The sequence below is a fragment of the Nerophis lumbriciformis genome, linkage group LG24 (assembly GCF_033978685.3).
Source record: "Nerophis lumbriciformis linkage group LG24, RoL_Nlum_v2.1, whole genome shotgun sequence".
Taxonomy (NCBI): Eukaryota; Metazoa; Chordata; class Actinopteri; order Syngnathiformes; family Syngnathidae; genus Nerophis; species Nerophis lumbriciformis.
The window spans coordinates 29,415,001-29,442,500 of record NC_084571.2 but is presented as its reverse complement, the minus strand read 5'-3'; the positions used below and the strand labels follow the sequence as shown (position 1 = coordinate 29,442,500).

The following is a 27,500-nucleotide window of genomic DNA, read 5'->3' as shown; positions in this document are numbered from 1 at the left end:
AAAATGCTAGTCAAAGATCCTTTGTATGACAGGAGTGTTCTGCTGTTTTTAAGCTAGACAAAGATCCAATAAATGACACGAGCCAGTTTTAGCCACAAACTGCCAAAACACAAGTCAATAATCGTCTATAACAGGTGGACACCACTTCTTTTACAAACCCCGTTTCCATATGAGTTGAGAAATTGTGTTAGATGTAAATATATAAACGGAATACAATGATTTGCAAATCATTTTCAACCCATATTCAGTTGAATATGCTACAAAGACAACATATTTGATGTTCAAACTGATAAACATTTTTTTGTTTTGCAAATAATCATTAACTTTAGAATTTGATGCCAGCAACACGTGACAAAGAAGTTGGGAAAGGTGGCAATAAATACTGATAAAATTGAGGAATGCTCATCAAACACTTATTTGGAACATCCCACAGGTGTGCAGGCTAATTGGGAACAGGTGGGTGCTATGATTGGGTATAAAAACAGCTTCCCAAAAAATGCCCAGTCTTTCACAAGAAATGATGGGACGAGGTACACCCCTTTGTCCACAACTGCGTGCGCAAATAGTCAAACAGTTTAAGAACAACGTTTCTCAAAGTGCAATTGCAAGAAATTTAGGGATTTCAACATCTACGGTCCATAATATCATCAAAAGGTTCAGAGAATCTGGAGAAATCACTCCACGTAAGCGGCATGGCCGGAAACCAACATTGAATGACCTTGACCTTCGATCCCTCAGACGGCACTGTATCAAAAACCAACATCAATCTCTAAAGGATATCACCACATGGGCTCAGGAACACTTCAGAAAACCACTGTCAGTAACTACAGTTGGTCGCTACATCTGTAAGTGCAAGTTAAAGCTCTACTATGCAAAGCGAAAGCCATTTATCAACAACATCCAGAAACGCCGCCGGCTTCTATGGACCCGAGATCATCTAATATGGACTCATGCAAAGTGGAAAAGTGTTCTGTGGTCTGACGAGTCCACATTTCAAATTGTTTTTGGAAATATTCGACATCGTGTCATCCGGACCAAAGGGGAAGCGAGCCATCCAGACTGTTATCGACACAAAGTTGGTATGGGGGTGTATTAGTGCCCAAGACATGGGTAACTTACACATCTGTGAAGGCGCCATTAATGCTGAAAGGTACATACAGGTTTTGGAACAACGTATGCTGCCATCTAAGCGCCGTCTTTTTCATGGACGCCCCTGCTTATTTCAGCAAGACAATGCCAAGCCACATTCAGCATGTGTTATGACAGCGTGGTGTCATGATCCGTTACCCGGATCATGGCATGATTTATGTTTTCAGTCTTGTATTTTTTATCCTGTCCTAAAAATAATTAAATATACTTCATCTTACCTGCACGCCGCACCTGCTTGTCTTCTGCCTTGGAAAGAACATGACAATCTCAGCCATGCGCCCAAGACGTAACAGATTGACCCAGCCACTACTGCTGGGTGACAGGAAACTATGAAGGGGAGTGATTAACCAAAACACCTGGTGGGAACACTAATTGCAAAACTAAGACAGGTGAGGAGAATCAGTGCCCATGGAAACCAACAGTAAACAGGGAAAGAGTGTGCACCCAGGAAACAGACTAAAACAGAAACATAACCAACATAAATCATGCCATGATCCGGGTAACGGATCATGACACGTGGCTTCGTAAAAAAAGAGTGCGGGTACTTTCCTGGTCCGCCTGCAGCCCAGACCTGTCTCCCATCGAAAATGTGTGGCGCATTATGAAGCGTAAAATACGACAGCGGAGACCCCGGACTGTTGAACGACTGAAGCTCTACATAAAACAAGAATGGGAAAGAATTCCACTTTCAAAGCTTCAACAATTAGTTTCCTCAGTTCCCAAACGTTTACTGAGTGTTGTTAAAAGGAAAGGCCATGTAACACAGTGGTGAACATGCCCTTTCCCAACTATTTTGGCACGTGTTGCAGCCATGAAATTCTAAGTTAATTATTATTTGCAAAAAATAATAAGTTTGAACATCAAATATCTTGTCTTTGTAGTGCATTCAATTGAATATGGGTTGAAAATGATTTGCAAATCATTGTATTCCGTTTATATTTACATCTAACACAATTTCCCAACTCATATGGAAACGGGGTTTGTAAAAGAAGGAGGCTTGCAATCTTTTGACAGAGCGTGCTGGGGTCTGTACAAGTGTACAGACCAGACGTTTCTCCTCAAATTGAGTCAAATTGAATTCTGTCTCTGTTTGATTCTTTGCTTCTTGTCCTGTTTAATAGATGTCATCAATGTTTGAACCTGACAGTACATAACATAACTCAAGAGGGCTCGGCTGTAGGTCTTTTAAAAGGGCAGTCAAAGATCCTCTATACGACTGTTTTAAGAGCCAACTGCAAAAAAACACTTGCCAAAGATCTTCTATATAACAGGAGGCTTTTTTTTTTTGGTTTCCAGTGACAAAAGGCCACTGGTCTATTTTGCAGCTATCAGCATTTATTTTGTCCTCCACCGTGTAACGCTCCTTGCCCACCTCCATTATTCTAGTCTCTAACGTCCTCCGACTCCAATCTTCTGCCTGGACACACAATCCTGCACTTCCCAGTCCACACACACACACACACACACACACACACACACACACACACACACACACACACACACACACACACACACACACACACACACACACACACACACACACACACACACACACACACACACACACACACACACACACTGGACTACAGTAGCTTTCTAATAACATGGGCAAATTGCTTTGGCAAATTGCAGCGATGCCATTGAATAACCCTGAAATGTGTTTATTTTCTCCTATATGCCTTTGCATATTGCCCTTTGCCCGGCAGCCCAAACTATTACTATGAAGAGCCATAATATAAACATTTGCACTCCGGGTTCATTTTTCCTGCAGGCAGAGAAGATGTCGACGCTTTAAAAGAGCTTTAGTGTGAAATGAAGTGTCAAGCACATACTGCGAGGGAGGAGAAATAAGCCCTACGTAAAGTCTCTCCTTAAAATTCCAGAACCACTTGGAGACACGATGATTCGAATAAATGTTTTTTTTTTTTGAAAATGCGATGACCTGATATGTTTTCCTATTTGTGGGCCATATTGTCAGAAAGCTAAGGATCGGGAGGTCAGACTCCTCACTTCACTATGAGTCTTGGCTTGCATATTTCAGAGAACCCGCTTCCTCTACAGTAGACATTGGATTTTGGTCTATTTAATTCCTGTTTTTTAAAGGCCTTCTGCAAAAACAGCTAGTCAAAGACTGTTCTGGAAAGTACTTTTAAAAAGTAATTCAATATACAAAACCAATGAAGTTGGCACGTTGTGTGAATCAATGATTTGCAAATCCTTTTCAACTTATATTCAATTGAATAGACTGCAAAGACAAGATACTTAACGTTCAAACTGGAAAACTTTTGTTATTTTTTGCAAATATTAGCTCATTTGGAATTTGATGCCTGCAACATGTGGCAAAAAAGACTGAGAAAGTTGAGGAATGCTCACCAAACACTTATTTGGAACATCCCACAGGTGAACAGGCTAATTGGGAACGGGTGGGTGCCATGATTGGGTATAAAAGCAGCTTCCATGAAATGCTCAGTCATTCACAAACAAGGACGAGCGAGGGTCACAACTTTGTGAACAAATGCGTGAGCAAATTGTCCAACAGTTTAAGAACAACATTTCTCAACCAGCTATTGCAAGGAATTTAGGGATTTCACCATCTACGGTCTGCAATATCATCAAAAGGTTCAGAGAATCTGGAGAAATCACTGCACGTAAGCGACGATATTATGGACCTTCGATTCCTCAGGCGGTACTGCATCAAAAACCGACATCAGCGTGTAAAGGATATCACCACATGGGCTCATGAACACTTCAGAAAACCACTGTCAGTAACTACAGTTGATCGCTACATCTGTAAGTGCAAGTTGAAACGCTACTACGCAAAGCCAAAGCCATTTATCAACAACACCCAGAAACGCCGCCGGCTTCGCTGGGCCCGAGTTCACCTAAGATGGACTGATGCAAAGTGGAAAAGTGTTCTATGGTCTGACGAGTCCACATTTCAAATGTTTTTCGGAAACTGTGGACGTCGTGTCCTCCGAACCAAAGAGGAAAAGAACCATCCGGACTGTTATAGGTGCAAAGTTGAAAAGCCAGCATCTGTGATGGTATGGGGGTGTATTATTGCCTAAGGCATGGGTAACTTACTCCTCCGTGAAGGCACCATTTATACTAAAAGGTACATACATATGTTGCCATCCAAGCAACTGGATACTGGTCGAGAGTTGGTGGGCGGCCGAGGGTGGAGTCGGTTGCTTTGTTGGGTCTGCTCCTATCTCTGGCTATGCTCCCCCCCCCCCCCCCACCCCAGCAGACGATGGCGTGGGGAGGCCACCGCAGTGTATTCATTTATTTTTGTTGTGGTTTTACTTTTGTGGCTGTATGTAGAAAATGGCTGGTTGCATCAACTCTGCTCATTTTTAATGTCTTTCATGTCCTTTGTGTTCTTTGATGTTTCTGTTAGAATAATTGTTTCTAAGTTATCACAAAAACTTTGTGTTACATTTGAGTGCCTGGTGAGAAGACCTACCAAGAGTAAGGCTCGTAAAACTCCACTGTGTAGGGGGGGTAAGCAGCATGAAGATGTTTTGTTTTCTTTCATGTATGGTAATCAACAGGAGGATGTTGTTTTGATCCAGGGACTACAAAGCGGAGAGAAGGCAGGATCTGCCCAATTTCCAGACGACCTCCTTTTTGAACTGTTTTACGAACCTCTTTTTGAACTCGTTTACGACCTTTTCTGTGAAGTGTTTACGACCTTTTCTTTTTAACTGTTCTCTAAGCAGAGGCAAGGCTGTTTACGACCCACTTCCCTTCTAAAAGCAGCTGCGGTCATGTGGTCAGAAAAAGTCTAATAAAGCGGTGGTCCCCAACCTTTTTGTAACTGTGGACCGGGCAACGCTTGAAAATTTGTCCCACGGACCGAGTGAGGGCGAGAGGGGGAGGGGGTGGGGGGAGTTATGGTAATTTTTTTATTTTTTTTTTGGTCATAAAAAAATACAATCATGTGTGCTTACGGACTGTATCCCTTGCAGACTGTATTGATCTATATTGATATATAATGTAGGAACCAGAAATATTAATAACAGAAAGAAACAACCCTTTTGTGCGAATGAGTGTGAATGAGTGTAAATGGGGAGGGAGTTTTTTTGTGTTGGTGCACTTATTGTAAGTGTATCTTGTGTTTTTTATGTTGATTTAATAAAAAAAAAAAAAAAAAAAAAATATATATATATATATATATATATATATATATATATATATATATATATATATATATATATATATATATATATATATATATATATATATTTCTTGTGCGGCCCGTACCAATCGATCCACGGCCCGATGGTTGGGGACCACTGTAATAAAGGAGGAGTTGTACAATCTTTCGCCAGAGCATGCTGGACACTGTACAAGAGTGCAGTGTCCTGGCGTCTCTCCTCAATTGAGTCCAAATTGAATTCTGTCTCTGTTTGATTCTTTGCTTCTTGTCTTGTTTAATAGACGCCATCAGTGTTTGAACCTGACAGTTTCCCTCTTACACACACGTTTATGTGTGCTATGGCTATGAGGTTTTTTTTCTTCTTCCTTGGCCTCAGTCTGGACCCCCTCTCCAGGGGCTCAAGCTTAGACTGCATTTTTTTTTTTTCTTAAGTTAAATTTAAAATGATGTTCAAAGCCGCTTTTATGATGACCAATTTGATTAAGCCCTACGAAAACTGCCCTGAGCTAACTCGTGTTGTAAATTGTCGCCGCATAAACAAAGTTAAATCCAATTGCTCGGCAAACAGTTGGCTAAATAAGCCAAACAATAAAAGCAAAGGTTATCGTTTAGCTCTAATTCCCATCAATCTCGCTGGGGATAAAATCCTCGGGAGTGATGGATAAATTGCCGCGCCCCCCACCATGGGTCAAGGAACATGGCTGTTGATAATCAGTGACATTTCCACCCCTGTCAAACCGATGGTTGAGCCGGAATGGAGAGGAGGAAAATACGCAACAGATAAGCCTGAGGGCTGTTTTTGTTGTTGTTTCTTTTCCTTTCCTTGCACTCGCACACGTCAATAGTTGCATTGTTTAGCACCAGCCAAGGAACAATGGGTCCACATGAGGTCGACTCCGGTGATCAATACGTCTTATGCTTATTTCTCCCCTCGTGCTGGAGCGTTCGCTCCCAGCGGAGCGCATCAGGGGAGGTCATGTGACAACCAAATGTTAACGGCGGCTGACGGAGGTGATCATAAATCCTCAGTGAATTGCTGACGACAGATTAAACGGAGCAAGGGAAGTTTAAGCTGTTGTCAACCCTGACATTGCCTCCTCCATAACCCTTTAACACACACACACACACACACACACACACACACACACACACACACACACACACACACACACACACACACACACACACACACACACACACACACGCACACACACACTCTTGTATTTGTTACCTTCTTGAGACCTCCGAAAAAGGCCTAACTCTTTAGGACCACCCTTTCTAGATATATAAAGAAATGTATTTACAACATTAATAATATATACATACTATGCAAATATAAAAAAGGTTGTCGTGAAAAATGAGTTGGAATTTCACAAGAAAAAGGTCACAATTTCACAAGAAAAACGTAGAATTTTGGCAGTATTGCAATAAAAGTCATCATTTTACTCAACGCAAGTCAAATGTTGACAAGAAAAACTGAACGATTGTGCAATATTATGATACAAGTTGGAATTTTACTCAAAAACAGTCGCAATTTTACAAAAAGAGTCGTAATTTTACTCGACAAAAGTCACAGTTTTATAAGAATCTTCAAAATCTTGGCAATATTATAATAATACTCGTAATTTTACTCAGCAAAACTATGACAAAAGTCATGATTTTTCTCCAAAAATTTAACTTTTTTACAAAAAAAAAAAAAAAAAAGGGCAATATTGTGATAAAAAAGTCAGAATTTTATATGACAAATGTCACCATTTTGCATTAAAAAATAATAATTTTACATAGGAAGTCAGAATTTTACAAGAAAAGCTTAAAGTTTGGGCAATTTTATGAAAAGTGTCGTAATTTCACTCGACAAAAGTCACAGTTTTATAAGAAAACTTTAAAATATTGGCGATATTATAATAATAATCGGAATTTACTCGGCAAAACTATGACAAAAGTCATGATTTTTCTCCAAAAATGTCACTTTTTTACAAGAACAACAAAAAAATGGCCAATATTGTGATAAAAAAGTCAGAATTTTATATGACAAATGTCATCATTTTGCATTAAAAAATAATAACTCTACATGGGAAGTCAGAATTTTACAAGAAAAGCTTAAAATTTGGGCAATTTTATGAAAAGCGTCGTAATTTTACTCAACAAAAGTCACAGTTTTATAAGAAAACTTCAAAATCTTGGCAATATTATAATAATAATCGGAATTTTACTCGGCAAAACTATGACAAAAGTCATAATTTTTCTCCAAAAATGTCACTTTTTTACAAAAACAACAAAAAAATGGGCAATATTATGATAAAAAAGTCAGAATTTTATATGACAAATATCACCATTTTGCATTAAAAATAATAATTTTACATAGGAAGTCAGAATTTTACAAGAAAAGCTTAAAATTTGGGCAATTTTATGAAAAAGAGTCGTAATTTCACTCGACAAAAGTCACAGTTTTATAAGAAAACTTCAAAATCTTGGCAATGTTATAATAATAATCAGAATTTTACTTTGAAAAACTATGACAAAAGTCATTACTTTTCTCCAAAAACGTCACTTTTTTACAAGAACAAAAAAAAAAAAGGCCAATATTGTGATAAAAAAGTCAGAATTTTATATGATAATGTCACCATTTTGCATTAAAAAAAAAATTTTTTTCATAGGAAGTCAGAATTTGACAAGAAAAGTTTAAAATTTGGGTAATTTTATGAAAAGTGTCGTAATTTTACTCGACAAAAGTCACAGTTTTATAAGAAAACTTTAAAATCTTGGCAATATTATAATAATAATCGGAATTTTACTCGGCAAAACTATGACAAAAGTCATAATTTTTCTCCAAAAATGTCACTTTTTTACAAAAACAACCAAAAAAATGAGCAATATTGTGATAAAAAAGTCAGAATTTTATATGACAAATGTCACCATTTTGCATTAAAAAGTGATAATTTTACATAATTTTACTAGAAAATAGTGCAATAGTACAGAAACAGAAAGAATATGAGAAATTGTCGACACATTGTGAGAAAAAGACTGCTTATAGATTTTTTGGTTTGTAATTGGTTTTTAATTTTCATTATTTACTTCAAATTATTACAGTATGTCTCTGTATAATTTTTTTATTTTATTATTTTGGCCAAAGAGGGCGCATTTCAATTTCTTACACACACTTACTATTACATATGTTGGCCAGAGGGGGAGCACTTCAAATTTTCACACACACTTGTTATTTCATATGTTGACCAGACGGGGAGCACTTTTAAAACCGACACAGCCAATTTGAAAAATCCCTCCTTTTTGGGACCACCCTAATTTTGATAGATTTCACTACCAGGGGTGCAAATGAGACATTCTCTATTAGATGCAATGGTTTTCCGTATTGGGACCATGATTTATGTCCTAACTTGTTCACCGCTCCTCATATGGAAGGTACTTTTCCTTGTTGATGTCTCAAGAAGGGTAGAAATACAAGAACACACACACACACACACACACACACACACACACACACACACACACACACACACACACACACACACACACACACACACACACACACACACCCGGTGTATTTATGCATACAGGAGCCTTGAGAGTAGACCAGACTGACAAATTACAGGTCACGCTGTCATCCTGCTCAAAGGCCATCAAAATTTCCATTAAAAATAAAACCCCTTCTGAGTACCTTAAAGTACCAGTAGATTGGAAAAACAAGTTGACTTTATATGCTTAATTGGGTCTCATTGTATCCATTAAACCGGGGCTCAGCAACTTGTGGCTCTTTAGTGCCGCCCTAGTGGCTCCCAGGAGCATTTAAAAACAAAAATTAAAAATGGAAAAAGATGGGGGAAACATAATTTTTATGTCTTTTGTTTGAGGACAAACATGACACAAGCCTTCCCAATTGTTAGAAAGCCCACTGTTTAGTATGTTTGTGTGTTTGCTTCACTGATGACAGTATTTGGTGAACATCATTTTGTTCTACTAATTTCGCCGGTTCTTGAACTCACCATAGTGTGGACTGTGACGCAACAGTTTGTTTACATGTAATATCTTCTACTCCTTTGTCTCATTTTGTCCACCAAACGTTTAATGCTGTGCGTGAATGCACAAAAGTGCTCTTTGTTGATGTTATTGACTTGTTGGAGTGATAATCAGGCATATTTGGTCAGTGCACGACTGCAAGCTAATCAACGCTAACATTCTACTTAGGCTAGCTGTATGCACATATTGCATCATTATGCCTCGTATGTAGATATATTTGAGCTCATTTAATATCCTTTACTTTTATCCTCTTTGTATATAATTTAGTTTTGCATGTCTCATGACACAATTCACATAGTTGTTTGTGTGCCATGTTGTTCCAGACCACAGCAAACATTACCCAGCTTGCCAAAGATTGTAATGAATCTCTTAAAAGAAGACAGCCTGCCGTTTCCTTTAACTTGGACACACATCTATACCTTTGGCCATTAAAAGCCAGTCATTTCCAGGAGTTATCTTACCTTAGTGTCTGATTTACTAATGGTTTCTAATGTTGTAAAAATGTGTAGAATAAATATAAAATTTCAAGATTTCTGTCAACGAATATTTGCTTCACCCTGCGACACATAGTCATTTTGATAGTAGGCTATAATAGCTAATATAGACACTTACGTCATGTGAAGCCTTCATTATAAGACTTAAATACGGCTTTTCATTTTTTGCGGCTCCAGACAGATTTGTTTTTTGTATTTTTGGTCCAATATGGCTCTTTCAACGTTTTGGGTTGCCGACCCCTGCATTAAACCATATCCAATTGTATTTACAATCTGCAAAGTATGTGAAAATACCGTCCAAACATCACAAAATGCCACAAATTCAGTCAATCATTTGGAATATACTGCTCCGAATGTAACTTCCGTAGATTGACATCACTGAAGTAACACTTTTGTACTCTGACCATAGTATCTGATCAGTCATACTGAAAATACGCAATAATTAGACAGATACAGTATGTGCGGTCTATCATTCACAATCCGTAAAAGACATGAGCACTTTTTCTTTTTTTTTTATGCATTCTAAGTCGTAAATAAATAATTGCATAAAAAATCCGCTAACAATGTAGTCAACGGGTGCTCTCTATTTTTCCAACAAAACTCTCTAAATAACCATCCCAAAACCGCCAACAATGCTCTTTATACATATCGTGACCTTAATATTAATCAAATATTAGCAATGTTGTTATTATTAGCGCTAACGCAGACAGCTAAGTCGACCTCTGTTTTATATATATATATTTATATGGTAATTATTATTCTGTGACTGTAAATTGTTTGCTTGTTTGCTTATTGATGCTTGTATTTGTTTCTGTATTGTGTAGTTATAATGATATGCTTTTATTTGTAATTGTATTAAATTTGTGGACCCCAGGAAGACTAGTGGGTTGTTGTGGCAACCAGCTAATGGGGATCCTTAAAGGGGAACATTATCACCAGACCTATGTAAGCGTCAATATATACCTTGATGTTGCAGAAAAAAGACCATATATTTTTTTAACCGATTTCCGAACTCTAAATGGGTGAATTTTGGCGAATTAAACGCCTTTCTAATATTCGCTCTCGGAGCGATGACGTCACAACGTGACGTCACATCAGGAAGCAATCCGCCATTTTCTCAAACACCGGGTCAAAACAGCTCTGTTATTTTCCGTTTTTTCGACTGTTTTCCATACCTTGGAGACATCATGCCTCATCGGTGTGTTGTCGGAGGGTGTAACAACACGAACAGGGACGGATTCAAGTTGCACCAGTGGCCCAAAGATGCGAAAGTGGCAAGAAATTGGACGCTTGTTCCGCACACTTTACCAACGAAAGCTATGCTACGACAGAGATGGCAAGAATGTGTGGATATCCTGCGACACTCAAAGCAGATGCATTTCCAACGATAAAATCAAAGAAATCTGCCGCCAGACCCCCATTGAATCTGCCGGAGTGTGTGAGCAATTCAGGGACAAAGGACCTCGGTAGCACGGCAAGCAATGGCGGCAGTTTGTTCCCGCAGACGAGCGAGCTATCGACCCTAGCTTCCCTGGCCTGCTGACATCAACTCCAAAACTGGACAGATCAGCTTTCAGGAAAAGAGCGCGGATGAGGGTATGTCTACAGAATATATTAATTGATGGAAATTGGGCTGTCTGCACTCTCAAAGTGCATGTTGTTGCCAAATGTATTTCATATGCTGTAAACCTAGTTCATAGATGTTAGTTTCCTTTAATGCCAAACAAACACATACCAATCGTTGGTTAGAAGGCGATCGCCGAATTCGTCCTCGTTTTCTCCCGTGTCGCTGGCTGTCGTGTCGTTTTCGTCGGTTTCGCTTGCATACGGTTCAAACCGATATGGCTCAATAGCTTCAGTTTCTTCTTCAATTTCGTTTTCGCTACCTGCCTCCACACTACAACCATCCGTTTCAATACATGCGTAATCTGTTGAATCGCTTAAGCCGCTGAACTCCGAGTCTGAATCCGAGCTAATGTCGCTATAGCTTGCTGTTCTTTCCGCCATGTTTGTTTGTGTTGGCTTCACTATGTGACGTCACAGGAAAATGGACGGGTGGTTAAAATCAGGCACTTTGAAGCTTTTTTTAGGGATATTGCGTGATGGGTAAAATTTTGAAAAAAACTTCGAAAAATATAATAAGCCACTGGGAACTGATTTTTAATGGTTTTAACAATTCTGAAATTGTGATAATGTTCCCCTTTTAATAAAATTCAAAATCAAATCTCTGTTGCTTTTACTATGATCTGGCATCATCGTGTCTCAGCTCGTCAAAGTTATTCTAGATCAGTGGTTCTCAAATGGGGGTACGCGTACCCCTGGGGGTACTTGAAGGTATGCCAAGGGGTACGTGAGATTTTTTTTAAATGTCTGTCAAAAAGAACTGTGAAAAGAAATGCAACAATGCAATATTCAGTGTTGACAGCTAGATTTTTTTGTGGACATGTTCCATAAATATTGATGTTAAAGATTTATTTTTTTGTGAAGAAATGTTTAGAATTACGTTAATGAATCCAGATGGATCTCTATTACAATCCCCAAAGAAAGCACTTTAAGTTGACGATTACTTCTATGTGTAGAAATATTTATTAGGGACCGCAATGTCCCTTTGGGACAGAGGACCCTATTGTATTTCGTGGGTTTTATTATTATTATTATTCCGCCGCCTCTTGAGCTCTAATTTGACCCCCTTAACATGCTTCAAAACTCACCATATTTGACACACACACCAGGACTGGCAAAAATTGCCATCTAATAAAAAAAACAAACCCCAAAACTCAAAATTGCGCTCTAGCGCCCCCTAGGAAAAAACACAGACAAAACAGCTTATAACTTCCGGTAGGAATGTTGTAGAGACATGAAACAAAAACCTCTATGTAAGTCTGACTTAGACCTACATACATTGACATCCTTCAGCAAAAATCAACAGGATGTTGGCAATTCCTCCTTCAAAACAACATTTTAGTAAAAGCTGTAATTTGACCCTCTTAACATGCTTCAAAACTCACCAAACTGGACACACACATCAGGACTGGCAAAAACTGCGATCTAATATAAAACCCAACCCCAAAACTCAAAATTGCGCTCTAGCGCGCCCTAGGAAGAAAACACAGACACAACTGCTCCTAGGAGGAAAACTCAGACAAAACTGCCTGTAACTTCCAGTAGGAATGTCTTAGAGACATGAAACAAAAACCTCTATGTAGGTCTCACTTAGACCTACATTTCATATTTTGACAACCCCCAGCAAAAATCAACAGGAAGTTTGCAATTCCCCCTTCAAAACAAAAGCTTTGTAAAAACCGGTCACCTTTTTTCAAACATTATCTCCTCTGAGCGCGTTTGTCGTGTCGGCTTCAAACTAGCACAGGAGAGAGATTGAACCCTTCTGATTAAAAATTGACCAAAAAGTTTTAATTACTGTTTCGGTTTGGATTTTATGTGCCGTCAAAGTCGGTCCCGTCCATCGCTGCTTGCAGCTTTAATTTATAATTGAATCACTTGTTTATTTTTCAACAAGTTTTTAGTTATTTGTATATCTTTTTTTCCAACTAGTTCAAAAGACCACAACAAATGAGCAATATTTTGCACTGTTATACAATTTAATAAATCATAAACTGATGACATAGTGCTGTATTTTACTTCTTTATCTCTTTTTTTCCAAGCAAAAATGCTTTGCTCTGATTAGAGGGTACTTGCATTAAAAAAATGTTCACAGGGGGTACATCACTGAAAAATGGTTGAGAACCACTGTTCTAGATTATAAATCATGCCTCCCATCTGGATATTTGGAGGATTTAGCCACAAATCTAGAAGTTGTTCATCTGTGACATTCAATTTATACCCGGAGATGGAGACAAACACACCTTTCCTTGTTAACCCTTGGTGTGCATCTTGATTAATTCTTCATCAAAACAGGAAGATATGGACATCCTATCAGTTCTCATCACAGTGAGAGCAGATATTGTACAGTAAGTGATTTAAAAAACGTATCTATCACAAAAAAATAAGAGTTGTAGAAATGATTGGAAACTCAAGACAGCCATGCCATCATGTTCTTTACAAGTGTATGTCAAATTTTGACCACGACTGTCTACAGGAAGCGCTATAACTCCTAACTAAAGAGACATTCAAGCCATTTCTGGAAAAGGCTCAACTAGAAAAACAACTTCTTTAGCAGTCGCTAATGCGCAGAAATCCAACAAAGCAAATCAAGAACATGACTGGAACGCTGAATGTGGTCGGCCCCGATGCAGGCGGACTCTAACACCTCATAATTCCAGACCAGCAGACACATGAACATGCAGCACTCACCTTAAAGCTCCAGTAGTTGGGTTGTTGCTGCCATCATCCCAGTAGAACATAAAGAGAAGAGAAGAAGAGTTAGATATTACACACAAAAACACATATCTTTATTTGTGATGTCTTATTTTTCCTCTTTGCAGCTCATTGATATTCTTGACGGCCACAATTTCGCCAATATGTGTCATTTCTGCTCTTCAACTTCCCGTCACGCCGCTGTGCATGAAGCGTTTGGCGAAGGGTCTCGGGAGGTAAGCTCCCGCCAGTAAAAAATGTAATCACCACAGTCAGGACCAGACCCCGGATATACCTCCAAAATGACAAATCAAAGGAAAATAAAAGAGTGGGCAGTGTTCATGAATTTTAATGTTAAAATCCCAACATTTATTCTAGTGCTTATTCTTATCGGCAGGCGCTTCTTAGTAATCATTCAGCCTCGCCGGGTATTAATATCTCCTGACGCAGACATGAAATATGAAATGAAGAACGAGTTTCCATGATTTGTCTTTCGTTTTGAAGCGACATTAAGCATCAGTTTTTGCTGACGGTAAAAAAAAAAAATAATACCCACATTACATACATTTATATTTAGTTAGTTATTTAGTGATCTTTATTCGACCAGGAAGTAGACCCATGAGTTTCAGAATGACTTTTTGCAAAGGGGTCCTGGCCAATATTGCATCACAAATAGATTTCACATAAAAAACAACTATAATATATATATATAACAATGGACATAAAAGAGATACAATCATACAGTAGTTGTAAATGACATTAATATACAGTCATAATAATAATAATAATAGATTTTATTTGTAAAAAGCACTTTACATTGAGCAAACAACCTCAAAATGCCACAATGTATTAAAAAAATAAAAAAATAAAAAGATAATAAAAATAAAAAACTAGAACTAGTATGCATATATCTAAAAAAAAGGCTTTTTTAAAAAGAAGGGGTTTTAAGCCTTTTTTTAAAAGCCTCCACAGTCTGTGGTGCCCTAAGGAGGTCAGGGAGAGCCTTCCACAGACTGGGAGCGGCGGACCAAAAAGCCCGGTCTCCCATTGTTCGCAGCTTTGTCCTCGAAGGTTGGAGGAGGTTAGCCTGTCCGGAGTGGAGGTGTCGTGTGGAAGATTTGGGGGTGAGTAGTTCTTTGAGGTAGACGAGGGCATTTCCATGGAGGCACTGGTGGGTTAGTAGGGAGACTTTGTATATTATTAATATCTCCTGACGCAGACATGAAATATGAAACGAAGAACGAGAGTTTCCACGATTTGTCTTTCGTTTTGAAGCGACGTTAAGCATCAGTTTTTGCTGACAGTAAAAAAAAAAAATACCCACATTACATACGTAAATAAAAAGATAATAAAAATGAATGAAAATAAAAACTAGAACAGCCTAATAGCTAGAACTAGTATGCATATATCTAAAAAAAAACGGCTTTTTAAAAAAAAAAAAGAAGGGTTTTTAAGCCTTTTTTTAAAGCATCCACAGTCTGTGGTGCCCTCGGGAGGTCAGGGAGAGCGTTCCACAGACTGGTAGTGGCGGACCAGAAAGCCCGGTCTCCCTTTGTTCGTAGCTTTGTCCTCGAAGGTTGGAGGAGGATTTGGGGGTGAGTAGTTCTTTGAGGTAGAGGAGGGCATTTCCAAGGAGGCACTGGTGGGTTAGTAGGGAGACTTTGTATATTATTAATATCTCCTGACGCAGACATGAAATATGAAATGAAGAACGAGAGTTTCCATGATTTGTCCTTCGTTTTGAAGCGACATTAAGCATCAGTTTTTGCTGACGGTAAAAAAAAAACAAATACCCACATTACATACATTTGTATTTAGTTAGTTATTTAGTGATCTTTATTCGACCAGGAAGTAGACCCATGAGTTTTAGAATGACTTTTTGCAAAGGGGTCCTGGCCAATATGGCATCGCAAATAGATTTCACATAAAAAAACAACTATAAAATATATATAACAATGGACATAAAAGAGATACAATCATACAGTAGTTGTAAATGACATTAATATACAGTCGTAATAATAATAATAATAGATTTTATTTGTAAAAAGCACTTTACATTGAGCAAACAACCTCAAAGTGCCACAGTGTATTAAAAAAATAAATAAATAAAAAGACAATAAAAATGAATAAAAATAAAAACTAGAACAGCCTAATAGCTAGAACTAGTATGTATATATTTAATTTTTTTAATTTCTTTTTTAAAAGAAGGGTTTTTAAGCCTTTTTAAAAAGCATTCACAGTCTGTGGTGCCCTTAGGAGGTCAGGGAGAGCGTTCCACAGACTGGGAGCGGCGGACCAGAAAGCCCGGTCTATTAGTTATTTAGTGATCTTTATCCGACCAGGAAGTAGACCTGACTTCTTTCACTCTGCAGTTAATGTCCCTACCGAGAAGCGGGTGCTGTTGAGCCCCTCCACCGTCTCAAAGCACTCACAGGCGGACACACGCCGCACTAGCCATGCGCAAGCTGCACAGATAATTTTAATGTTTTTATTTATTTATTTATTTTCTTATTGAACAAACATACATTTATAATGCACACAAATGCACACAGGTGTACAAACTAGGGATAAATGCTTTAAAATGTAATATAGGAAATTATCGGTATTGGTTTCAAAATTATCGGTATCGGTTTCAAAAAGTAAAATTTATGACTTTTTAAAACGCCGCTGTGTACACGGACGTAGGGAGAAGTACAGAGCGCCAATAAACCTTAAAGGCACTGCCTTTGCGTGCCGGCCCAATCACATAATATCTACGGCTTTTCACACACACAAGTGAATGCAATGCATACTTGGTCAACACCCATACAGGTCACACTGAGGGTGGCCGTATAAACAACTTTAACACTGTTACAAATATGCGCCAAACTGTGAACCCACACCAAACAAGAATGACAAACACATTTCGGGAGAACATCCGCACCGTAACACAACATAAACACAACAGAACAAATGCCCAGAACCCCTTGCAGCACTAACTCTTCCGGGACACTACAATATACACCCCCCGCTACCCCCCACCCCCAACCTCCTCATGCTTTCTCAGGGAGAGCATGTCCCAAATTCCAAGCTGCTGTTTTGAGGCATGTTAAAAAAAATAACGCTCTTTGTGACTTCAATAATATACAGTGCCATGTTGGCATTTTTTTCCATAACTTGAGTTGATTTATTTTGGAAAACCTTGTTACATTGTTTAATGCATCCAGCGGGGCATCACAACAAAATTAGGCATAATAATGTGTTAATTCCACGACTGTATATATCGGTATCGGTTGATATCAGAATCGGTAATTAAGAGTTGGACAATATCGGAATATCGGTAAAAAAGCCATTATCGGACATCTCTACCACAAACTATTGTCATTAGTGGCAAAGATTGTAGCTACATCTGCAGGTGTAGAGAGGAGCTTCTCCTGTTTAAAGAGGCTCAAGTCTTACACCCGCAACACTATGGGCCAAGGGCCATTGAGAGGACACTTGTCGAATCCCTGGAAAATACACCTTCTTGGTACGACAGGGTCACAGATCGCTTTCTTAAAAAGGAACGGAGGGTAGAATTTACGTATAAATAAACCAACACATTTTATGATGTCGGCCGAAATTGAGCTTCTCCTCCTTGAGAGACCAGCATCCGCCACTGCACCCAACATATAACAATATACATACAAGGGAGAAAAAAATAGAGTAATAAAAAAATAATATGATTGCCAATACAACAACATACAGTACGTATCAGTGACGTGCGGTCACTGGAGGCAGGTGAGGCGGGGCCTCACCTGCCATCATGGAAAGAAAAAAAATGTAAAAAAAAAAAAAAAAAAAAAATTAAATTGTTATATGTATTCAGTGATTATACTATAAAGTTATTTTCCATTTAACTTCACCAGTTTTAGATTATTTTTATTCAAAATCGCTGAATTTTCACATTTGCCGTTCAAATACTGAGAAGAGACGGTGCGGTGATCAGCAGCCAGTTGAGGCACGTCACTCAGTTGTGCCTCAACATGGATTGCGCAATGACTCGGCTAACTGCTGGCCTGCTGTGCAGTGAAACCGTATTGCTATATGAATTATATTATACATTTCCATAGTTTAGTTAGCTGAGGTATATAATGTACAGTGTATTTTGTCAACAACTGTATGTGTGTAACGTATTTCTTGTGCTGAGCAATCATAAAACTGCTGCGAAGACGCACTGTGTGAGGCTCGCAGTAATCCCGCCTCCTGGTGCCGGTTAATGCACCCCCGCCGCAGAATGCACCCCCCGACGGGAGCGCCACACCAACCAAAGCCCACACCCAAACCCTCCACGTGCAAGACCGAATCCACCCAAAAAAAGTCACTTAACAAGAAGCCAAAAAGTGCAAAAACAACGACGACTGCAGGGACACAACATTAGGTACACCTGCAGACTGCAGCACGGATTTCATATTTCATTCATTCACAACTCCTCCAACACGAACACCACTGTTCCCGCACTTATAAGTAAAGGTAAGACCATAATAACGTTTTTTTTAATTAAATGTGCTTTTTTGTGTGCTACAGTTTATATGTGTAAAGTTAAAGTTTAGTTAAAGTAGCAATGATTGTCACACACACACGAGGTGTGGTGAAATTTGTCCTCTGCATTTGACCCATCCCCTTGATCACCCCCTGGGAGGTGAGGGGAGCAGTGGGCAGCAGCGGCGCCGCGCCCGGGAATAATTTTTGGTGATTTAACCCCCAATTCCAACCCTTGATGCTGAGTGCCAAGCAGGGAAGAATGCTGGTATGAGCTTTTAAACATAACCCGTTAACTGCTGCCAATCAAATGGTGAATAAGATACTCTTTAGGGTTCATATGTTTGTGATGAAGTCAGTGCCTCACCAGCCATCAACCTCACCGCACATCACTGGTACGTATACTCACATAAAACCAGAAATTTTACAATAAAAAAAAATCAAACACGCACACCCTCTAACAGTTATAACCTTATCTCACAACTACTTGTTTAAAAGGATACCAGTAAATAGGCGTAAATGCACATGCTGCAATATATAATTGATAAAACGCCTGCGCAAAGAGGCCTATAATTATAAAGTGCTTACACTACAGTGTATAACAGACTTGCATTAGAATTCTTTCAGACCACTCCACAATCAATGTCCTGATTAGTGCATCAGTTTTAATCAATAAGCAAAAGTTGAAATGCTGCAAGAAATGTTACAAATCTTGGTATTTAATTGAACTCCAGCTGAAACGTAGGCTGTACTTTCCTTAAATAATAAACATTCATTATACAAACATACACATATACACATACTGTACATATACATTCACTGTACAAACACACATATACACATTCTGTACATATACAAGTACATATGCATACATACACTCATGCACATAATCACGTTTTATCAAACATATATTAACGTTGTTGCCCTAGGGCAGGGGTCGGCAACCCGCGGCTCTATTTAGCGCCGCCCTAGTGGCTCTCTGGAGCTTTTTCAAAAATGTATGAAAAATGGAAAAAGATGAGGGGAAAAAAATATATTTTTTGTTTTAATATGGTTTCTGTAGGAGGACAAACATGACACAAACCTCCCTAATTGTTATAAAGCACACTGTTTATATTAAACATGCTTCACTGACTCAAGTATTTGGCGAGCGCCGTTTTGTCCTACTAATTTTGGCGGTCCTTGAACTCACCGTAGTTTGTTTACATCAGGGGTCGGCAACCCAAAATGTTGAAAGAGCCATATTGGACCAAAAATACAAAAACAAATCTGTCCGGAGCCGCAACAAATTAAAAGCCATATTACATACAGATAGTGTGTCATGAGATATACATTGAATTGAGATGACTTAAAGGAAACTAAATGACCTCAAATATAGCTACAAATTAGGCATAATGATGCAATATGTACATATAGCTAGCCTAAATAGCATGTTAGCATCGATTAGCTTGCAGTCATGCAGTGGCCAAATATGTCTGATTAGCACGCCACACAAGTCAATAACATCAACAAAACTCACCTTTGTGCATTCACGCACAATGTTAAAAGTTTGGTGGACAAAATGAGACAGAAAAAGAAGTGGCATAAAACACGTCCTAGAAAGTCTGAGAAAGTTATACATGTAAACAAACTACGGTGAGTTTAAGGACCGCCAAAATTAGTAGGACAAAGCGGCGCTCGCCAAATACTTGAGTCAGTGAAGCATGTTTAATATAAACAGTGTGCTTTATAACAATTAGGGAGGTTTGTGTCATGTTTGTCCTCCTACAGAAACCATATTAAAACAAAAAATATATTTTTTTCCCCCTCATCTTTTTCCATTTTTCATACATTTTTGAAAAAGCTCCAGAGAGCCACTCGGGCGGCGCTAAAGAGCCGCATGCGGCTCTAGAGACGTGTGTGGCCGACCCCTGGTTTAGAAGTATAACTTTCTCCGACTTTCGAGGACGTGTTTTATGCCACTTCTTTTTCTGTCTCATTTTGTCCACCAAACTTTTAACGTTGTGCATGAATCCACAAAGGTGAGTTTTGTTGATGTTATTGACTTGTGTGGAGTGCTAATCAGACATATTTGGTCACTGCAAGACTGCAAGCTAATCGATGCTAACATGCTATTTAGGCGAGCTATATGTACATATTGCATCATTATGCCTCATTTGTAGCTATATTTGAGGTCATTTAGTTTCCTTTAAGTCATCTCAATTCAATGTATATCTCATGACACACTTTAATTTGTTGCGGCTCCAGACAGATTTGTTTTTGTATTTTTGGTCCAATATGGCTCTTTCAACATTTTGGGTTGCCGACCCCTGCCCTAGGGTAAACTGGGTATAACACATGACACACTGACAAAGCTTAACCTATTGGTACTATAACAATCTACAAGGTTAAGGTAGGTTGCTATTTAGCAGGTAAATCTACTGTTAAGATGTTGGTTACTGTACTTTTATTGAAAATTGCTCGAATGTTGAACGTGTGAGCAGAAAAGGTTTACTCTTGTTAATTCACCCTAAAGGTTTGGTTGCACTTTATTCAAATCAAATGTGAATGCATTGGCCATTAATTGTTGTTTACTTGCTTGTTTGTATCCATAATTCATGTATATATATATATATATAATTCACTTACAAGAAATAACAGAAATATAAGAAACTTCCCCTGCAGTGTCTTTTTGTCTTTCCTATTGCAAGGAATTTAGGGATTTCACCACCTACGGTCCGTAATATCATCAAAAGGTTCAGAGAATCTGGAGAAATCACTGCACGTAAGCGGCGAGGCCGAAAACCAACACTGAATGCCCGTGACCTTAGATCCCTCAGGCGGTACTGCATAATAAAAAAGCGACAACAGTGTGTGAAGGATATCACCACATTGGCTTAGGAGCACTTCAGAAAACCACTGTCAGTAACTACAGTTGGTCGCTACATCTGTAAGTGCGAGTTAAAACTCTACTAGGCAAAGCCAAAGCCATTTATCAACAACACCCAGAAACGCTATCGGCTTTGCTGGGCCCGAGCTCATCTAAGATGGACTGATGCAAAGTGGAAAAATGTTCTGTGGTCTGACGAGTCCACATTTCAATTTATTTTTGGAAACTGTGGACCAAAGAGGCAAAGAACCATCTGGATTGTTGCAGGCGCAAAGTTCAAAAGCCAGCACCTGTGATGGTATGGGGGTGTATCAGTGCCCAAGGCATTGGTAACTTACACATCTGTGAAGGCACCATCAATGCTGAAAGGTACATACAGGTTTTGGAGCAACATATGTTCCCATCCAAGCAACGTCTTTTTCATGGACGCCCCTGCTTATTTCAGCAATACAATGCCAAACTGCATTCTGCATGTATGTATTCAATTGAATATAGGTTGAAAAGGATTTGCAAATCATTGTATTCTGTTTTTATTTACCAATTACACAACGTGCCAACTTCACTGATTTTGTGTATTATTTTATGGCGGACAGTAGTATTAAGCATGTTCTCGAACATTCTGTAAGTGTGTCACATTATTGGAAGCATGCGGTGTGTACTGAACAGCAATCACGACCATAATCCAACAAGTGTCAGCCGGATTTCCGTGCAGAAAAACTCACGTCGGTGCGCCGTCGTCAATATTTGCACTCGCCTTTTCGCTCAGACTACTTTATTGACTTGATTTTGGCTCGCAGCTAAACAAGTCTGGAGGCTGCTCCTCTCCCTCATTGTCAAGTCGACACCTCCGCTCTTTCTTTTTTTTTACGGCGCTATCGTCAAGGCGCAGCTCGCAGGTGCTCAAGAATAATTATTGACCTGGAGAGAGCCTACTCGGAGGGACACTTTGTCATCATCATGGTGCACATAGAAAAAGCGGCGAGGGTGGGCCCCGGGGGGAGGAGATGGTGGTTAAACATCCGCACACACACACACACACACACACACACACACACACACACACACACACACACACACACACACACACACACACACACACACACTCTAGTATGTATTACCTTCTTGAGCCCTATGAAAAATGCCTACCTCTTTAGGACCACCCTTTCTAGATATTTAAAGAAGTGTATTTACAACATTAATAATATATACATACTATGCAAATATAAAAAAGCTTGGTGTGAAAAATGAGTTGGAATTTCACAAGAAAAAGGTCACAACTTCACATGACAAACGTAATATTTTGGCAGTATTATAATCAGGGGCGCCACTAGGGATTTTGGGCCCCATGAAAAGAATCTTTACAGGGCCCCCAACACAGTGTCATTATTTTTTCTGTATTATAATTTCATCATCATTAGGGGCCTCTCTGGGCCCCCCTCCATCATGGGCCCCTAGAATCCGTCTCCTTTACCCCCCCTTTTCGGCGCCTCTAATTATAATAAAAGTCGTAGTTTTACTCAACGCAATGCAAAATTTTACAAGAAAAACGGAACATTTGTGCAATATTATGATAAAAGTTGGAATTTTACTCAATAACAGTCGAAATTTTACGAGAAAAGCTTAACATTTTGACAATTTTATGGAAAGAGTCGTAATTTTACTCGACAAAAGTCACAATTTTTAAAGAAAACTTTTACATTTTGGCAATATTATAATAATATTCATAATTTTACTTGGCAGTTACTCAAAAAAAATGGCACTATTTTTTACAAGAACTACAAAAACATTGGCAATACTGTGATAAAAATTCACAATTTTATATGACGAATTTTACAGTAAAGGGTAATAACTTTACATAAAAAAAGTAATAATTTTACTAGAAAATATTACAATATTACAGAAACAGAAAGAATATGAGAAATTGTTCCCAATTTTATAAGACAAAATTCGACACATTGTGAGAAAAAGACTGCTTTTAGTTAATTATTTGTTGTTGAATTTGTTGCAAATGAGAAATTCTCTATTAGATGCAATGGTTTTCTGTATTGGGACCATGATTTATGTCCTAACTTGTTCACACCTCCTCATATGGAAGGTACTTTTCCTTCTTGATGTCTCAAGAAGGGTAGGAATACAAGAAAACACACACACACACAAACACATTCTTGTATTTCTTACTTTCTTGAGACCTCAGAAAAATGCCTACCTTTTTAGGACCACCCTTTCTAGATATATAAAGAAGTGTATTTACAACATTAATAATATATACATACTATGCAAATATAAAAAAAACTTAGAATTATGGCAGTATTGTAATAAAAGTCGTCATTTTACTCAACGTGAGGCAAAATTTCACAAGAAAAACTGAACATTTGTGCAATATTATGATAAAAGTTGGAATTTTACTCAATAACATTCGCAATTTTAAGAGAAAAGCTTAAATATTTGCAATTTTACGGAAAGAGCTGTAATTTTACTCGACAAAAGTCACAATTTTATATGAAAACTTTAACATTTTGGCAATAATATAATAATATTCAGAATGTTACTTGGCAAAACTATGACAATTACTACAAAAAATTTCACTATTTTACAAGAACAACAAAAAAATTGGCAATATTGTGATAAAAATTCAGAATATGATATGACGAATGTCACCATTTTGCAGTAAAGAATAATAATATAACATAAAAAAGTAATAATTTTACAAGAAAATATTACACTCTTGTATTTATTACCTTCTTGAGACCTCCAAAAATGCCTACCTCTTTAGGACCACCCTTTCTAGATATATAAAGATTTGTATTTACAACATTAATAATATTTACATACTATGCAAATATAGAAACGCTTGTTGAGTTGTAATTTCACAAGAAAAAAGGTCACAATTTCACAAGAAAAACTGTCAGGATTATAATAAAAGTCGTCATTTTACTCAACGCAAAGCAACATTTTACAAGAAAAACTGAACGTTTGTGCAATATTGTGATAAAAGTTGGAATTTTACTCAATAACAGTCTCAATTTTACGAGAAAAGCTTAACATTTTGACAATTTTATGGAAAGAGTCGTAATTTTACTCGACAAAAGTCGCAATTTTTAAAGAAAACTTTAACATTTTGGCAATATTATAATAATATTCATAATTTTACCTGGCAGTTACTCAAAAAAAATGGCACTATTTTACAAGAACAACAAAAACATTGGCAATACTGTGATAAAAATTCACAATTTTATATGATGAATTTTGCAGTAAAGAGTAATAACTTTACATAAAAAAAGTAATAATTTTACTAGAAAATTTTACAATATTACAGAAACAGAAAGAATATGAGAAATTGTTCCCAATTTTATAAAAAAAAAGTCGACACATTGTGAGAAAAAGACTGGTTTTAGTAAATTTTTTGTTGTTGAATTTGTTGCAAATGAGACATTCTCTATTAGATGCAATGGTTTTCCGTATTGGGACTATGATTTATGTCCTAACTTGTTCACACCTCCTCATATGGAAGGTACTTTTCCTTCTTGATGTCTCAAGAAGGGTAGGAATACAAGAAAACACACACACACACACACACACACACACACGCACACACACACACACACACACACACACACACACACACACACACACACACACACACACACACACACACACACGCACACACACACATTCTTGTATTTCTTACTTTCTTGAGACCTCCAAAAAATGCCTACCTCTTTAGGACCACCCTTTCTAGATATATAAAGATTTGTATTTACAACATTAATAATATATACATACTATGCAAATATAGAAACGCTTGTTGAGTTGTAATTTCACAAGAAAAAAGGTCACAATTTCACAAGAAAAACTGTCAGGATTATAATGAAAGTCGTCATTTTACTCAACGCAAGTTAACATTTTACAAGAAAAACTGAACGTTTGTGCAATATTGTGATAAAAGTTGGAATTTTACTCGATAACATTCGCAATTTTACGAGAAAAGCTTAAAATTTTGGCAATTTTATGGAAAGAGTCGTAATTTTACTGACAAAAGTCACAATTTTTTAAGAAAACTAACATTTTGGCAATATTATAATAATATTCTGAATTTTACTTGGCAATTACTCCAAAAAAGGTCACTATTTTACAAGAACAACAAAAACATTGGCAATGTTGTGATAAAAATTCAGAATTTTATATGACGAATGGCACCATTTTGCAGTAAAGAGTAATAATTTTACATAAAAAAAGGAGTAATTTTACAAAAAAATATTACAATATTACACTCTTTTATTTCTTACCTTCTTGAGACCTCCGAAAAATGCCTACCTCTTTAGGACCACCCTTTCTAGATATATAAAGATTTGTATTTACGACATTAATAATATATACATATTATGCAAATATAAAAAAACTTGTTAAAATGAGTTGGAATTTCACAAGAAAAAGGTCACCACTTCACACGAAAAACTTAGAATTTTGGCAGTATTGTAATAAAAGTCATAATTTTACTCAACGCAAGGCAAAGTTTATAAGTAAAACTGAACATTTGTGCAATATTATGATAAAAGTTGGAATTTTACTCAATAACAGTCGCAATTTTACGAGAAAAGCTTAACATTTTTGCAAATTTTTGGAAAGAGTTGTGATTTTTCTCGACAAATGTCACAATATGAAAACTTTAACATTTTGGCAATATTATACTTAGTTACTTGGCAAAACTAAGACAATTCCTCCCAAAAATGTCACTATTTTACAAGAACAACAAAAAAATTGGCAATATTGTGATAACAATTCTGAATTTTATATGACGAATGTCACCATTTTGCAGTAAAGAGTAATAATTTTACATAAAAAGTAATAATTTTACAAAAAAAATATTACTATATTACACTCTTGTATATTTTACCTTCTTGATACCTCCAAAAAATGCCTACCTCTTTAGGACCACCCTTTCTAGATATATAAAGATTTGTATTTACAACATTAATAATATATACATACTATGCAAATATAGAAAAGCTTGTTGAGTTGTAATCTCACAAGAAAAAGGTCACAATTTCACAAGAAAAACTGTCAGGATTATAATAAAAGTCGTCATTTTACTCAACGCAAGGCAACATTTTACAAAAAAAACGGAACGTTTGTGGAATATTATGATAAAAGTTGGAATTTTACTCAATAACATTCGCAATTATACGAGAAAAGCTTAAAATATTTGCAATTTTACGGAAAGAGTTGTAATTTTACTCGACAAGTCACAATTTTATATGAAAACTTTAACATTTTGGCAATATTATAATAATATTCGGAATTTTACTTGGCAATTACTAAAAAAAATGTCACTATTTTACAAGAACAACAAAAAAATTGGCAAAGTTGTGATAAAAATTCTGAATTTTATATGACGAATGTCACCATTTTGCAGTAAAGAGTAATAATTTTACATAAAAAGTAATAATTAAAAAAAAAAAAATTACTATATTACACTCTTGTATTTCTTACCTTCTTGATACCTCCAAAAAATGCCTACCTCTTTAAGACCACCCTTTCTAGATATATAAAGATTTGTATTTACAACATTAATAATACATACATACTATGCAAATATAGAAAAGCTTGTTGAGTTGTAATTTCAAAAAAAAAAGGTCACAATTTCACAAAAAAAACTTTGTCAGGATTATAATGAAAGTCGTCATTTTACTCAACGCAAGTGAAAATTTTACAAGAAAAACTGAACATTTGTGCAATAATATGACAAAAGTTGGAATTTTACTCAGTAACATTCGCAATTTTACAAGAAAAGCTTAAAATGTTGGCAGTTTTAGGAAAAGAGTCGTCATTTTACTCGACGAAAGTCACAATGTTATAAGAAAACTTTAACATTTTGGCAATATCATAACAATAATCGGAATTTCACTTGGCAAAATTATGACAAACGTCATAATTTTACTGTAGAAACTAACTGTTAATGGCCACTATAGTCTTA

General features: G+C 37.2%; 1 protein-coding gene across 14 annotated transcripts in view; it reads right to left on the bottom strand.

Annotated features, from left to right (window-relative positions):
* The window catches only part of srcin1a (SRC kinase signaling inhibitor 1a), a 230,460-nt gene that overhangs the window by 127,662 nt on the left and 75,298 nt on the right, over positions 1-27,500 (bottom strand). For all 14 annotated transcript variants that reach the window (XM_061981945.2, XM_072915998.1, XM_061981937.2 and 11 more), the window contains one exon: positions 14,155-14,181. In XM_061981945.2, coding sequence (XP_061837929.2) covers positions 14,155-14,181 — 27 coding nt within the window. The remainder of the gene's footprint in view (positions 1-14,154; positions 14,182-27,500) is intronic.